We start from the raw sequence: 17,091 nt of genomic DNA on the forward strand, positions 1-17,091 counted from the left end.
GAATCAATCTATATGATTTTTTAAAAGATTTGTTTTACTATATATTCAATCTTTTTTTTTGAATCATACAGATCATAGTTAGAGTGCCTGAGCAATAATTCATAATTACGGTAATGAACATAACTAAGTATTAGTAATAATGTATTATTTGTTCCTTAAAATATGTTTTATTTATTAATTATGATGACAATTGTTTGTTTGTTTGTTTGTTTGTTTGTTTATCCACTCACAGTCTAGTTCCTATACAGTATCGTTACCATGGCATTTACACCTCCACTCACTAGTCTAGTTCCTATACAGTATTTAAAGTATTTTTATGATTTTTTTTTGTATTCAGCAGAATACAAAAAAAAATCATAAAAATACTTCCATAGTTCTAGGCCAATTTATTAAACAGAACTATTCAGCACATAAAATCCATCTTTGTATTTGAAATCTACTCTATATTAATCTACACTCTGTTATATAATAGACAAGAGAGTAGTTTTTCTTTGAGGTATAGATTATTATATTCAGTTTCTCTATTTTTTTGTTTAATTGTATTGTACCCGTAATAATCACAGGGATTTATTACGTGTACAACTAACTAACTAACTAACTAACTAACTAACTAACTAACTAACTAACTAACTAACTAACTAACAAATAAATAAATAAATAAATAAATAAATAAATAAATAAATAAATAAATAAATAAATAAAAACAAACTATCATGCATCTTGGTGGTCGGCAATAGGGAGCCCTCTATGTCACATAATAAAACATAAGGCTATTGAGGCATCGAAAGGCATATCTGTTTTGTGGGTCATATAAAGTAAGTAAAATTGCGTTGTATATGGATATTTAAATAATTTCTAACTTACATATATATAATTGTGTTTATATTGAGTTCACTGAATGTATACTTTTCTTCCAGAAAACGAAGTAGCATTGATAAAAAAGGCAACGTGGTTCCAAGGTCAAAAGGAAGCCATTATTAGATAAATAACCACACCAAATATTTGGGAAAATGTCAGGTTCCCAGTCGCAAGCGGTGAGTATCGTTTAAAACCTCAAAAGATAGCATTGTCTGTTTATTATGAAGTGTTTTGTTTTGTCATGAATGTTTCTTTTGTCTGAGAACTGTGTTATATAATCATTTTCTGTGCCACCACGTCGCGGCTAATTGATTGGCCTCTATCATTGTTCATTGTCTGTGAATTGTCGCCAAACTGACTGTTGCTCAGTCTTTCGAATAGTATTTGATGATTTTGTATCTATTAAAGACACAGTTTGGCGTTGTAAATTGCATTTTTCAAGTTAAACTCGGTGCAGAGAATGCATTTCAGTGTGTGTTTCCATTTCTTTCTAAATATGCAAATAGCTGTCTACTGTAAAATGCAGCAAGCGTGTGCTTGTCTGAACCGAGCATACAGTTGAAAGCATGAAAACGCCGTCATATGGAGACGGTCGCTACCGACATTATTTGAATGCGAATCGAGAAGTGAATACCTGAGTTACAAACTAGAATAAATTTTCTTCAAATTCATACTGGCGTTAAAGGGAAATCTGATAGATAAAGGCACCTCGTGAGATAGAAAATCTTGGCGGTCACATTCGATCGTACAATAGTGACGTCACAATGGCGGACGAAGCAGCCATGCTTTTATCTGGGCAAAATTCATGTGTGATTGGCCAAAATTCCGACGTCTAAAATCTCATTTACATGCGTACATTTGTATATCTTTTGTAGTTAATTAAAATAACTTTTGTTTCATGTGTTCACGGTTGTCAATAATAGTTAATATATGCGAATCGATCAAACACACCCAGAATGCATTGCAGGACAAAGAAATAATTGATCACGTGGTTGATTGTAAGCACCATGTCTAAGACCCGTATGATGTGTGTATGTGATACACCGTGACACGTAATCATTTTAATAAAAACCTTTATTTAACTATTCTAGTATAATTTTGATATCAATGCATACCTTTAATTACATTACAATTTGACTTTTGGCATTGTTAAAACAGTTGCATGCGTAGTAGGAATTTCCTCAACATGTTTTGATTGCATCATAAATGACGTCATCAGATCGTTTTACATCTTAATACCAGGTTTGTGTTCAGTCAGTTGCAAGTGATGGTTAAGTATACTTCAGTAAGTAGACACTAGAGGGCAATATACTAATTATATCAATTACATCATTAGATAGTTTATAAGTTATATCTTTAATAGTACCAGGTTTGAGTTCAGTCAGTTGCAAGTGATGGTCAAGTATACTTCAGTAAATGGACACTAGAGGGCAGTATACATAAAGTACAATACTGTGAATGATTTTAAAGATGCACGATTGGGCCATAAGTCTCTTGTCCATAAAACTTAAATTCGTAAACTTAAAAACTTAAAAACGTAAATTGCCCCTTTTATTAAAATGGAGGTGAATAACTTTGTCATCCTTATTCTCTTTTGACAGGGATTAAAGTTGTTTATCGGTGGTCTAAACCGAGACTCTACCGATGACGCACTCAGAAACCACTTTCAGCAGTATGGCAATATAACTGACTGTGTTGTTGTCAGAGACAACACCACAAAAAATTCCAGAGGTTTTGGATTTGTTACGTTTGAGACAGTTGAAATGGTTGATGAATGCCAAGACAACAAACCACACGTTATCGATGGTAAAGAAGTGGAAGTCAAAAGAGCAATTCCAAGAGATGTAAGTCAGTTTTATGTTTCCATAGTTTTTTAGCTCCCAGCAAGCACCACAGACTGTTTTAGTATTCTCAATCATAGGGTGGGTGGGTTTTTCAGTGGTGGTAAAATGGTTAGAGTGGGGGTTCCAACCTATAATATACAGGGTTTCCTGTGAAGCTGTCAGTCACAGTACCCATCTTGTATAGTTGTATAGCTGTCAGCCATAGTACCCATCTTGTATAGCTGTCAGCCACAGTACCCATCTTGTATAGCTGTCAGCCACAGTACCCATCTTGTATAGTGATGAGGTAATGCCATATGATGGCTTAGAGTAAAATACATCAGCATAGGAAGCAGCTGGCATGTCCTACAAGGGTGGCCTGACTGTGTCGACAAGCTGATATAAACTTATGGATATCTTTGCTGTGAAACATTGCATCATGGGAGTCAGCAGGAATGAATATTCATGAGGTTTTTTACACATAAGGGTATAGGCATCAGTTGTATAGATGTATATTCTTTCATAAAGATCTAGCTAAATTTTAATTAAACCCAGTCAACACGTCACAGGTTTGAACTCAGACTGCAAAGGTAAGAGGCCACCAACTACCCCAACTACCCCAATTATCCCTGTCTGGAATATTTACTCAGGACAAAGGATGTAAAGACAAAGTAGTGGGCCCTTGCCAGTATGAGGAGACTTATGTGGATATGTATGTAAATAGGCCTTTCCAAAATTTGCCATGGTGGCGCTCTACTTCCTGTCTGTGTGTACCTTGGGGGTATAGCTAATACTTGGGTTAATCATAGAACACTGCTGCTTTCCTTGATGTCTGAACAATACAGAAAACATCCCTGATTTACACTTCTACAGAATACCAAGGAACAAAGCTCTTAAGAAACGGTACTATAAGGTGATGATACCCCCAATTCGAGCGAGGGCGCTGTATTCTCAATTTCCTGTTTGCAGTGGCATATTGTCTCTAACATGTGTTCATTTTGAAACCAACAGTCAGAAGACCCAAATGCTCACATTAAAACAAAGAAAATATTTGTTGGAGGATGTCGAGATGCAGAAGAAGAACAGTTGAGGGAACTGTTTGCTAGTGTGGGAAAGGTTGAACATGTGGATGTTATTAAGGATAGAAATACCGGCAAAAAGAAGGGATTTGCGTTTGTTACTTTTGAAAACGAAGATCGTGCTGATAAAGCAGTCAGTAAGTTGTGACCTTATTACAACAAATTGTCACATGTCTACAGTACATTGTCACATGCCTACAGTACCTTGTCACATGTCTACAGTACATTGTCACATGTCTACAGTACATTGTCACATGTCTACAACAGTCACATGTCTACAGCACATTGTCACATGTCTACAACACAGTCACATGTCTACAGTACATTGTCACATGTCTACAGCACATTGTCACATGTCTACAAGTCACATGTCTACAGTACATTGTCACATGTCTACAGTACATTGTCACATGTCTACAACACATTGTCACATGTCTACAACAGTCACATGTCTACAGAACATTATCACATGTCTACAACAGTCACATGTCTACAGTACATTATCACGTCTATAACACATTGTAACATGTCTACAACACATTGTCACATGTCTATGATACAGTATCACATGTCTACAACAGTCACATGTCTACAATACATTGTCACATGTCTATGATACATCACCACATGTCTACAACACATTGTCACATGTCTAAAGTACATGATCACATGTCTACAACACATTGTCACATGTCTACAACACATCACATGTCTACGATACATTATCACCTGTCTATGATACATTATCACATGTCTATGATACATTATCACATGTCTACGATACATTATCACCTGTCTACGATACATTATCACCTGTCTATGATACATTATCACATGTCTATGATACATTATCAGTGATAACATGTCATTATTTTTTACAACAGTTACCAGGTTTTTCAGCTGCTGTAATTATAAAATAGAGGTAAAGAAAGCAGCACCAAGGGAGGCATTTGGTGGTGGTGGTGGTGGTCGCGGTGGTCGTGGGGGTGGGGGTCCTAGCCGTGGCCGTGGAGGTGGTGGAGGTGGTCGCAGCAACTACTCTGGTGGCTACAGTGACAATTACAACCAAGGTCAGGGATACAGTAACTATGGCAACCAAGGAGGCGGCGGTTATGGAGGTGGTGGCTATGGCAACCAAGGAGGTGGTTATGGAGGAGGCAGTGGCTATGACAGTTATGGAGATGGAAGCTACAACCAAGGAGGTGAGTAGAATTTCAGTGACTTCAAAAGTTGTCATGAGAGTTGTGTCATGAGAGTTGTGAAGAGAAGATGTCATGAGAGTTGTGAAGAGAAGATGTCATGAGAGTTGTGAAGAGAAGTTCTTGCAAGAGTTGTGAAGAGAAGATGTCGCAAGAGTTGTGAAGAGAAGTTGTCATGAGAGTTGTGAAGAGAAGATGTCATGAGAGTTGTGAAGAGAAGGTGTCATGAGAGTTGTGAAGAGAAGTTGTAATGAGAGTTGTGAAGAGAAGTTGTAATGAGAGTTGTGAAGAGAAGTTGCAATGAGAGTTGTGAAGAGAAGTTGTCATGAGAGTTGTGAAGAGAAGTTGTCATGAGAGTTGTGAAGAGAAGTTGTCATGAGAGTTGTAAAGAGAAGTTGTCATGAGAGTTGTGAAGAGAAGTTGTCATGAGAGTTGTAAAGAGAAGTTGTCATGAGAGTTGTGAAGAGAAGTTGTCATGAGAGTTGTGAAGAGAAGGTGTCATGAGAGTTGTGAAGAGAAGTTGTAATGAGAGTTGTGAAGAGAAGTTGTAATGAGAGTTGTGAAGAGAAGTTGTCATGAGAGTTGTGAAGAGAAGATGTCATGAGAGTTGTGAAGAGAAGTTGTCATGAGAGTTGTGAAGAGAAGTTGTCATGAGAGTTGTGAAGAGAAGTTGTCATGAGAGTTGTGAAGAGAAGTTGTCATGAGAGTTGTGAAGAGAAGATGTCATGAGAGTTGTGAAGAGAAGATGTCATGAGAGTTGTGAAGAGAAGTTGTCATGAGAGTTGTGAAGAGAAGATGTCATGAGAGTTTTGAAGAGAAGATGTCACAAGAGTTTTAAAGAATTGGTATGAGAAATTTAGAATTCAATATGGCCGCCCTTATTAATGTTTCCCTGTAAAAAATAAAACTGCACTAATATACATGTATAACAATGTAATCACTGTTACAAACTATAAACCAAAATATTTTCACTACGAAACGTTGTAATTTTACCTCTTTTTTAAGTTCTTACAAACTAAATTTCACAACTTTCCAGACTGGTACAAGGAGACGTTTTAGTTACAAAGACAGTATAATAATGGTAATTTGGAAATGAATGCTATATTTTGATCCGTCCACTATGGGCCTTGATTTGATTATTCAGTGTTAATGTTTCTCTCTGAACTGGCGGAAGAATACTTTTGTGTTTTTACTTTCCTGTGAAGGTTTTACTGTAAATTTCCAGCTTGACAGTACATAATTTTCAACTTTGAAATAAATTCCAGCATATATTTTAGATAAATGATTTTCTGGGTGTTTGTGTTTTATTAGGTTATGGTGGTGGTGGTAACTATGGAAGCGGTGGTGGTGGCGGCAGTTACGGAGGTGGATCATACGGAAGTAAGTATTTCAAGGCGAGATATGTATAAAGGCCCCCTAACTTCGTTGAAGATATTGTCAAACTTGAGTGTGTACAGTGAACAACGCAGTGATTCCTCTGAAAATCCGTGACAAGAATCATTCCTTATTGAGCTTGTGTGACATTGTGCAATCATCAATTGTTATAAACATGAAAAATAGTAAACAAATAAATAGGGAACTTGCAATCAAGACTGAGCATGCTCAGATGCAAAGGACTATGGGATTATCTGTGGTTATCATATTACCTAATCTAGAGCTAGTGATAAAACAAACCTCCCACAATGGTCAGTGTAACTATGAATTGATTATTTGTGGTTATGAACAATGTATCAACATTGTTTACAATACTAATTGATTAGTATTTATTATCACATTTCCCATGATGCAACATTCAACATGGCAGGTTTGCAAGTTCCCTGTTGGATTAATAACACTTGGCTCAGCATGTTGAAACAATAGACTTGTATTACATTTCATGGTTTGATCTAAACAATATTATGGCCTCTTCATGTGTACACGAAATGCCAGAATAAATTCAAGTTTGTTTGTTTGTTAATGTGATCTATTATGTAAAGAGGCCATACAACTGTTTTTATCAAATGATGAAAAAAAAATCGTAGTACTTCCAACATGCTGAGCCAAGTGTTATTAATCCAATTTAGTTGTTTACTTTTCTGGTGACAGGTTTCGTTTGTCAATGCTTCAATAGTCAGCAGTTGTAAAGCCTGCCCTCACAGGTAGAAAGAGGATTTGTAGGTTGCGTAGTAAACCTCTTGTACTGTTTTTTTTTCACATCACTGCATCAATGTCAGCAGTTGTAAAGCCTGCCCTCACAGGTAGAAAGAGTTTTTGTAGGTGGCGAAATAAACCTCTTGTATTGTTTTATTTCACATCACTAGCCGGGTATGGATCTGGAGGTGGTGGTGGTGGTGGTGGCGGCCGAGGTGGTGGCCGCTACAAGCCATACTAGGCAGAACAATAGATACTTAGATCGTAAGTATAATGTGTCTATATTTTTAAATCGATCAAAGAAATGAACCTGATCATGTAATAATATACATGTTTGAATGCCAACAATTTCTGACTTGTAAAGTTGAGCAGTTGACACTTGTGATGGTGTGACACAAACAGTGTGGGCTAGTGCCAGCTGGTGTGTCACACTCTCTGCCAGCTGGTGTGTCACACTCTGTGCTGGCTGGTGTAACACACTCTGTGCTGGCTGGTGTAAGACTTGGAGCCAGCTGGTGTGTCACGCTCCACGCTGGCTGGTGTAACACACTCTGTGCTGGCTGGTGTAAGACTTGGAGCCAGCTGGTGTGTCACACTCCACGCTGGCTGGTATAACACACTCTGTCGCTGGCTGGTGTAAGACTTGGAGCCAGCTGGTGTGTCAAACTCCACGGCAAATGGCTTGACTCATTGCAGGAATGACCTAACATATTCCATTGTGGATGGCAACACATACTCCGTGTCGATTAATGCAACATACACAGTTTTAGATATTGCTGGCACGTCTTGTACTTACAAAACAACTTTTAAATACAAATTTGAAAATATCGCAAATAATAACAAAAAACCTGATCAAAATTTGAAACACAACTGAACAGATGTAATCCCATTAGAGCACAAGTAGTGTTTGCCCTGGACTAAGTAACAAGAAAACCAAACCATTTCTTAGTAAACAAAGAACACCAAACCATTTCTTAGTAAACAAGAACACAAAACCATTTCTTAGTAAACAAAGTACACCAAACCATTTCTCAGTAAACAAGAACACCAAACCATTTCTTAGTAAACAAGAACACCAAACCATTTCTTAGTAAACAAAGAACACCAAACCATTTCTTAGTAAACAAGAACACCAAACCGTTTCTTAGTAACGAGAACACCAAACCATTTCTTAGTAACGAGAACACCAAACCATTTCTTAGTAACGAGAACACAAAACCATTTCTTAGTAAACAAAGAACACCAAACCATTTCTTAGTAAACAAAGAACACCAAACCATTTCTTAGTAACAAGAACACCAAACCATTTCTTAGTAACAAGAACACCAAACCATTTCTTAGTAACAAGAACACCAAACCATTTCTTAGTACACATAGAACACTAAACCATTTCTTAGTAAACAAAGAACACAAAACCATTTCTTAGTAAACAAGAACACAAAACCATTTCTTAGTAAACAAGAACACCAAACCATTTCTTAGTAACAAGAACACCAAACCATTTCTTAGTAAACAAGAACATAAAACCATTTCTTAGTAAACAAGAACACCAAACCATTTCTTAGTAACAAGAACACAAAACCATTTCTTAGTAACAAGAACACAAAACCATTTCTTAGTAAACAAAGTACACCAAACCATTTCTCAGTAAAAAAGAACACCAAACCATTTCTCAGCAAACAAGAACACAAAACCATTTCTTAGTAAACAAGAACACCAAACCATTTCTCAGCAAACAAGAACATAAAACCATTTCTTAGTAACAAGAACATAAAACCATTTCTTAGTAAACAAAGAACACCAAACCATTTCTTAGTAAACAAAGAACACAAAACCATTTCTTAGTAAACAAGAACACCAAACCATTTCTCAGCAAACAAGAACACAAAACCATTTCTTAGTAAACAAGAACACCAAACCATTTCTCAGCAAACAAGAACATAAAACCATTTCTTAGTAACAAGAACATAAAACCATTTCTTAGTAAACAAAGAACACCAAACCATTTCTTAGTAAACAAAGAACACAAAACCATTTCTTAGTAAACAAGAACACAAAACCATTTCTTAGTAACAAGAACATAAAACCATTTCTTAGTAAACAAAGAACACCAAACCATTTCTTAGTAAACAAGAACATAAAACCATTTCTTAGTAACAAGAACATAAAACCATTTCTTAGTAAACAAAGAACATAAAACCATTTCTTAGTAAACAAAGAACACCAAACCATTTCTTAGTAAACAAGAACACAAAACCATTTCTTAGTAACAAGAACACCAAACCATTTCTTAGTAAACAAAGAACATAAAACCATTTCTTAGTAAACAAAGAACACCAAACCATTTCTCAGTAAACAAAGAACACCAAACCATTTCTTAATAAACAAGAACATAAAACCATTTCTTAGTAACGAGAACACCAAACCATTTCTTAGTAACGAGAACACCAAACCATTTCTTAGTAAACAAGAACACCAAACCATTTCTTAGTACACATAGAACACTAAACCATTTCTTAGTAACGAGAACACCAAACCATTTCTTAGTAACGAGAACACCAAACCATTTCTTAGTAACGAGAACACCAAACCATTTCTTATTAAACAAGAACACCAAACCATTTCTGAGTGTCCTGGTTCTACAACGAAAATCTATTCATTTTGTATTAAAATTATTTCCAAACCATAATTAGATCCAAAATTGTCTAATCGCGATATCTAACAAGTGACTTCTGAAGTCTTTACTGGTCTCTGAGCTCTGTAAATGTGAAATGCTGGTTAGGAGAACAAAGACATAAGTTTATTTCTTGTGTTGTGTGCTGAATTTGAGGACTATCCTAGTCTGAAAGGTCCAACTGTTGGTGTGTTTATGTAACTACTCAAGGCGTGGGTGAACACATTACATAACCACTCACGATCCCAGAAGTGGGTGAACACATTACGTAACCACTCACGATCCCAGGCGTGGGTAAACACATTACATAACCACTTGCGATCCCAGAAGTGGGTGAACGTGTTATGTAACCACTCGTTATCCCAGGCGTGAGTGAGCGCATTACGTAACCGCTCACGATCCCAGAAGTGGGTGAACACATATGTAACCAATCACTACTCAAGGCGTGGGTGAACACATTACATAATCACTCTCGATCCCAGGTGTGAGTGAACATGTTACGTAACCACTCGTTATCCCAGGTGTGAGTGAGCGCATTACGTAACCACTCACGATCCCAGAAGTGGGTGAACACATTATGTAACCACTCACTACTCAAGGCGTGGGTGAACACATTACATAATTACTCACGATCCCAGGTGTGAGTGAACATGTTACGTAACCACTCACAATCCCAGGCGTGAGTGAGCGCATTACGTAACCACTCACTACCCCAGGTGTGAGTGAATGCATTACGTAACCACACACGACCCCAGGTGTGAGTGAGCACATTACGTAACCACTCACTACCCCATGTGTGAGTGAACGTGTTACGTAACCACTCACAATCCCAGGTGTGAGTGAGCGCATTACGTAACCACGCACTACCCTAGGCGTGAGTGAATGTGTTACGTAACCACTCGCTATCCCAGGCGTGAGTGAACGCATTACGTAACCACTCGTGATCCAAGGTGTGAGTGAGTGCATTTTATGAGTGGTAGAAAATTGATCTTTCAGGCTAGGAATGTCCTAACACAGGATATTCCGATACTTATGTCTGGATTTAGCATGCCAAGTACATCTCAATATGTCCTTCCCACATGGGTAGTGAATAAATGTGCATGTACACGTAATGCATGGGAACTCAAAGAATGAATATTAAATGAGATGCAAATGAGATGCAAATCAAAAAATGAATATTGTCAAATGGAAATTCATCTTTGTTGGTAAACCATAGCATCAAACTGAACTTTTCTTCCAAACTTGTCCCAAAATTTTCGACTACATACTTCAGTCTTTGTCAACAGATTGACCAACTATTCGGTACACGTGACCTTACGGAAATGTGAGCCTACTAAGGGGTCATAGCTGCCTGGAAGCTTGTATTGCCCTTCGTCTGTGTTCTAAGTGTCCATATTTTATCAGACAAGAGAAGTTTTACAGAGAAGCCGAGGAAAAGGGATATTTGCAAACATTGAGCAAGAATTTTTTGAGAGAGAATTGTGTCAAGGAGATAAGATCACGTGAGCTGAATAGTGGGTCAATCTTTTGACAAAAACTGAAGTGTGCAGTTGAAAATTTCAGGTACAATATTCAAGTTCGTTTGGAAAAAAAAAGTAATTTGATACTAAGGATGAGTATTGGTATACAAAAGTAAAAAATCAAATGAGACACAAGATTGTCGGTTATACGATGTCAAAGTACAGAGTTGAAAACTATCTCATTATTCTAAGCTGCTTCTGTCTTCCATCCAGTGCGCCCTCTAGTGGTAGTCCAATTTTCACGTTGTGAGTCAAAATGATAAAAACTGGGATTTTTTGTGAGTCACCACATAGATAGGAGAACACCAAATTTTGGTGTGTCACTAGAAATTGTGTGTGTCAGTGGCACATCAAATTGGCTAAGAGGGCACACTCGCCACATAGTAAGAGATAAGGGAACATCAAATTTTGGTGTGTCACTAGAAATTGTGTGCATCAGTGGCACGTCAAATTGGCTTAGAGGGCAGACTCACCACATGGTAAGAGATAGGGGAACACCAAATTTTGGTGCGTCACTAGAAATTGGGTGCGTCAGTCTCACATCAAATTGGCTTAGAGGGCAGACTCACCACATGGTAAGAGATAGGGGAACACCAAATTTTGGTGCGTCACTAGAAATTGGGTGCGTCAGCGGCACGTCAAATTGGCTTAGAGGGCACACTGACCACATAGTAAGAGATAGGGGAACATCAAATTTTGGTGTGTCACTAGAAATTGTGTGTGTCAGTGGCATGTCAAATTGGCTTAGATGGCACACTGACCACATAGTAAGAGATAGGGGAACATCAAATTTTGGTGCGTCACTAGAAATTGTGTGCATCAGTGGCACGTCAGATTGGCTTAGACATAAACTTTAACAATATAAGAGAATGAATGTTTTTGGTTTCTGTGTTCATATTGAATGTCAAATATTGCTACTCACAGCCAGATTATTGAGTAAACCTAAATATATTGAGGTCTAGAAAATTTTGCAATTCTAGTCTTCATCTGGTTCTTAAAGCTGGAAATTTTAGTAATTACCAGACTGCTTCCTGCATTGTTTTGGTGTACAAGAATGCATTTTAGTCACTTCTTATTTTGCTTTTTTGTTTTCGAGCAAAATAAGTGAAAATAAGACTTTCTAAAAAAATTTCCAGGTTTACAGCATTCTTCAGATGTTCATAAGATGTCAACCAAACTTTGGATTCTTCTCAATAATTTGCTGACACTGAGAAGCAATATTTTATGTTCAACTTTGAATGTTTTCTTTGTATTTCACTTGCATGATTATTTCTATGGGAGTCATGAGATTTGCCTTCAATGCATTAACCAGTACACGAACGTCAACGTGTGCTCAATTCTCATCTACAATTCCTGTGATCATACCCATTCTGAGGAGTTAGGACAGGTTGTAATGGGACAGTCTCAGCTGTAGTTAAGAGCACAAAATCATTTCTGGCCCTATGCCAACAACGAATTACATATTTGGCCCCAAGCCAACAAAAAAAAGTTTCTTTTGGCCTTGTGCCAGCTTGTCTCCATGTATTATGCAATGGTAATTCCTCACTTTAGATTAATCTTTTACTTAAAAAGTAACAATACTGCATGTCTTGACAACTAGATATAGTAAGACTTTATTATTACCAAGTTGTCTAACCTCTGCTTGTGATAGATTTATGTTTGTAGCTTTAATGTCAACTATGTGCAACTTAGAAAGTAAGTTAATTGTCGTATACTAGTAAGTGTGGAAGTTGTCCAATGATGTCAGTTATGTGTAAGTTTGAGTTGATTAATACTGTTTACAAATAACATGGCTATATATTTTTTTATTATATCTAGGAAAGAGAAATTTAAGGCTGATATACAAAGTACAAGCAGACTTCATTGACCCCCTAAGGTAGTCTAAGTTACACCAGGACTTCAGATGTGAAATGCAGACCCCCTAAGGTAGTCTAAGTTACACCAGGACCACATGACCTCTGATGCAATACATTACTATAGAAGAATCACAGCTATAAGATACCATAGGATACCATATTGGCGTTTCACATCAGCAGTCTTTCTATTGCCATAGGATTTATTGCTTAATATCCATTTATTGGTCAGCAGTCATACGAAATATATATGCCGTTAATAAATCACCTGTATCGTAATATCGCCACTATTATATCAACTATCGAAAGCAGTCGGCCGAAATAGAACATCATATCACTATTACATCAAGTCTATTGAAATAGGCTAATCACCGTTGTAAGAACTATTGCCGTCAGTACATCAGGAGTCAATTGTCCTAGGATATATCACCGTTATAACACCAATTCTGTTGAAAATAAGATCTATGGCCGTTATAACACCAGCAGTCTATCGAAATAGGACATATTGCCGCTATAACACCAAGTCTGTTGAAAATAAGATCTATGGCTGTTATAACACCAGCAGGCTATCGCTATAAGACCTATGGCCGATATTATACCAGCAGTCTGTTATAATAGGATGTATCGCCGATAATACCAAGTCTATCGTAATAGGATATATTGCTGCTATAACATCAAGTCTGTTGAAAATAAGACCTATGGCCGTTATTACACCAGCAGTCTATTGCTATAGGATATATCACCGATTATACATGTACATCGCCAGTCTGTTGTCGTAGGATCTATGGCCGATATTACACCAGCAGTATATTGTCGTAGGATCTATGGCCGATATTACACCAGCAGTATATTGTCATAGGATCTATGGCCGATATTACACCAGCAGTATATTGTCGTAGGATATATGGCCGATATTACACCAGCAGTATATTGTCATAGGATATATGGCCGATATTACACCAGCAGTATATTGTCGTAGGATCTATGGCCGATATTACACCAGCAGTATATTGTCATAGGATATATCGCCGATTTTGCCAAGTCTATCGTAATAGGATAAACTGCCGCTATAAGACCAAGTGTGTTGAAATAGGACCTATGGCCGTTATTATACCAAATACACATCATCGCTATAACACTAAGTTTATCAAAATAATCTATATCGCTGTTAAGACGTACGATTGATTCTGTTCAAGCTGGATGCTGCCAAGTAGTTTCCCTGACATAAATAAGGAAGATAGTACATATGATGAATCTCTCCCAACATGCAGTACTTTTTATACAGATTCCTAGTTTCTATAGCCATCTGTTGCCACGACGATTACCTAGGGGACGAATTAGATGAAAACATAGATAACTTTTATTATTGTTGATGTCCAGTTTTCTTGACTTTCACAGTTTTCATGTTTATTTTTGCTAATGTAGTTTTGATTTCAGTGTGTGTATACTAGTTGTCATTTTTTCAGAATAAAGCAAATAAGTTTATTAGTCAGTTAGGGTCTAGTCTCGTTATAAAAAAGGAAGTGTATTAGTCAGGTTCTAGGCTATATTTCCATTAAAGAAGGATGTGTATTAATCAGTTAGGGTCTACTCTATCGCTATAAAGGATGTGTATTAGTCAGTCAGGTTCTAGTCTATATCTCCATTAAAGAAGGATGTCTATTAGTCAGTTAGGGTCTACTCTATCGCTATAAAGGATGTGTATTAGTCAGTCAGGTTCTAGTCTATATCTCCATTAAAGAAGGATGTGTATTAGTCAGTTAGGGTCTAGTCTCTATCGCTGTAAAGAAGGACATGTATTAGTCAGGTTCTAGTCTATATCTCCATTAAAGAAGGAAGTGTATTAATCAGTTAGGGTCTAGTGTTTTTACAGCCTGTATGTCAGTGAGTATTGATTATTTGGTTGTAGTTGAATATCATGTGTCAAGATTTATTGATTGTTTTTTCAGATTCTCTATTAAATAAAGTTTAATGTCTTCTTAAATCTCGTCTTGTATATTATGCATTTATCTTGACTTTCTGCTAATTATTTTTATCTCGAGTGGGGAGAACTCGTAGTGGAAAATCTGTGAGAAAATAGAATTCGCATAGGATGGGGTGTTATAAGATGCCAGCCATTATCAATATAGAAGAAAATTTTGACCACTTCATTAAAAATATCCTGAAAAGGTTCTATAAAAGTTACTTCTGACGACATGTTACAGAATAGCCAAATCATATTATGACCCTTCCAGCATACTAGAAAAACTGTCCTAGAATCACCCCTGACTAGTAATGTATGGGAGAAACTGTCCTAGAATCACCCCTGACTAGTAATGTATGGGAGAAACTGTCCTAGAATCACCCCTGACTAGTAATGTATGGGAGAAACTGTTCTAGAATCACCCCTGACTAGTAATGTATGGGAGAAACTGTCCTAGAATCACCCCTGACTAGTAATGTATGGGAGAAACTGTCCTAGAATCACCCCTGACTACTAATGTATGGGAGAAACTGGCCTAGAATCACGCCTGACTCGTAATGTATGGGAGAAACTGTCCTAGAATCACCCCTGACTAGTAATGTATGGGAGAAACTGTCCTAGAATCACCCCTGACTAGTAATGTATGGGAGAAACTCCTAGAATCACCCCTGACTAGTAATGTATGGGAGAAACTGTTCTAGAATCACCCCCTGCCCCTGACTAGTAATGTATGGGAGAAACTGTCCTAGAATCACCCCTGACTAGTAATGTATGGGAGAAACTGTCCTAGAATCACACCTGACTACTAATGTATGGGAGAAACTGTCCTAGAATCACCCCTGACTAGTAATGTATGGGAGAAACTGTCCTAGAATCACCCCTGACTACTAATGTATGGGAGAAACTGTCCTAGAATCACCCCTGACTACTAATGTATGGGAGAAACTGTCATAGAATCACCCCTGACTAGTAATGTATGGGAGAAACTGTCCTAGAATCACCCCTGACTAGTAATGTATGGGAGAAACTGTCCTAGAATCACCCCTTACTAGTAATGTACGGGAGAAACTGTCCTAGAATCACCCCTGACTAGTAATGTATGGGAGAAACTGTCCTAGAATCACCACTGACTACTAATGTATGGGAGAAACTGGCCTAGAATCACCACTGACTAGTAATGTATGGGAGAAACTGTCCTAGAATCACCCCCTGCCCCTGACTAGTAATGTATGGGAGAAACTGTCCTAGAATCACCCCTGACTAGTAATGTATGGGAGAAACTGTCCTAGAATCACCCCTGACTAGTAATGTATGGGAGAAACTGTCCTAGAATCACCCCTGACTACTAATGTATGGGAGAAACTGTCCTAGAATCACCCCTTACTAGTAATGTACGGGAGAAACTGTCCTAGAATCACCACTGACTAGTAATGTATGGGAGAAACTGTCCTAGAATCACCCCTGACTACTAATGTATGGGAGAAACTGTTCTAGAATCACCCCCTGCCCCTGACTAGTAATGTATGGGAGAAACTGTCCTAGAATCACCCCTGACTAGTAATGTATGGGAGAAACTGTCCTAGAATCACCCCTGACTAGTAATGTATGGGAGAAACTGTCCTAGAATCACCCCTGACTAGTAATGTATGGGAGAAACTGTCCTAGAATCACCACTGACTAGTAATGTATGGGAGAAACTGTTCTAGAATCACCCCTGACTAGTAATGTATGGGAGAAACTGTCCTAGAATCACCCCTTACTAGTAATGTACGGGAGAAACTGTCCTAGAATCACCCCTGACTAGTAATGTATGGGAGAAACTGTCCTAGAATCACCCCCTGCCCCTGACTAGTAATGTATGGGAGAAACTGTCCTAGAATCACCCCTGACTAGTAATGTATGGGAGAAACTGTCCTAGAATCACCACTGACTACTAATGTATGGGAGAAACTGTCCTAGAATCACACCTGACTAGTAATGTATGGGAGAAAC

At 37.6% G+C, this 17,091-nt stretch overlaps 1 protein-coding gene across 1 annotated transcript; it reads left to right on the top strand.

Annotated features, from left to right (window-relative positions):
• The first annotated feature begins 750 nt into the window (after nucleotides 1-750).
• Nucleotides 751-7,354, top strand: LOC144450252 (heterogeneous nuclear ribonucleoprotein A1-like 2). The gene is made up of 7 exons (XM_078140846.1): nucleotides 751-815; nucleotides 918-1,034; nucleotides 2,460-2,702; nucleotides 3,693-3,897; nucleotides 4,645-4,962; nucleotides 6,271-6,339; nucleotides 7,260-7,354. The coding sequence occupies exons 2-7, from the start codon at nucleotides 1,011-1,013 to the stop codon at nucleotides 7,328-7,330; spliced, it is 930 nt and encodes a 309-aa protein (XP_077996972.1). The 5' UTR covers nucleotides 751-815; nucleotides 918-1,010; the 3' UTR covers nucleotides 7,331-7,354.
• Nucleotides 7,355-17,091: the final 9,737 nt, after the last annotated feature.

This window comes from Glandiceps talaboti, chromosome 19, assembly GCF_964340395.1.
Source record: "Glandiceps talaboti chromosome 19, keGlaTala1.1, whole genome shotgun sequence".
Classification (NCBI taxonomy): Eukaryota; Metazoa; Hemichordata; class Enteropneusta; family Spengelidae; genus Glandiceps; species Glandiceps talaboti.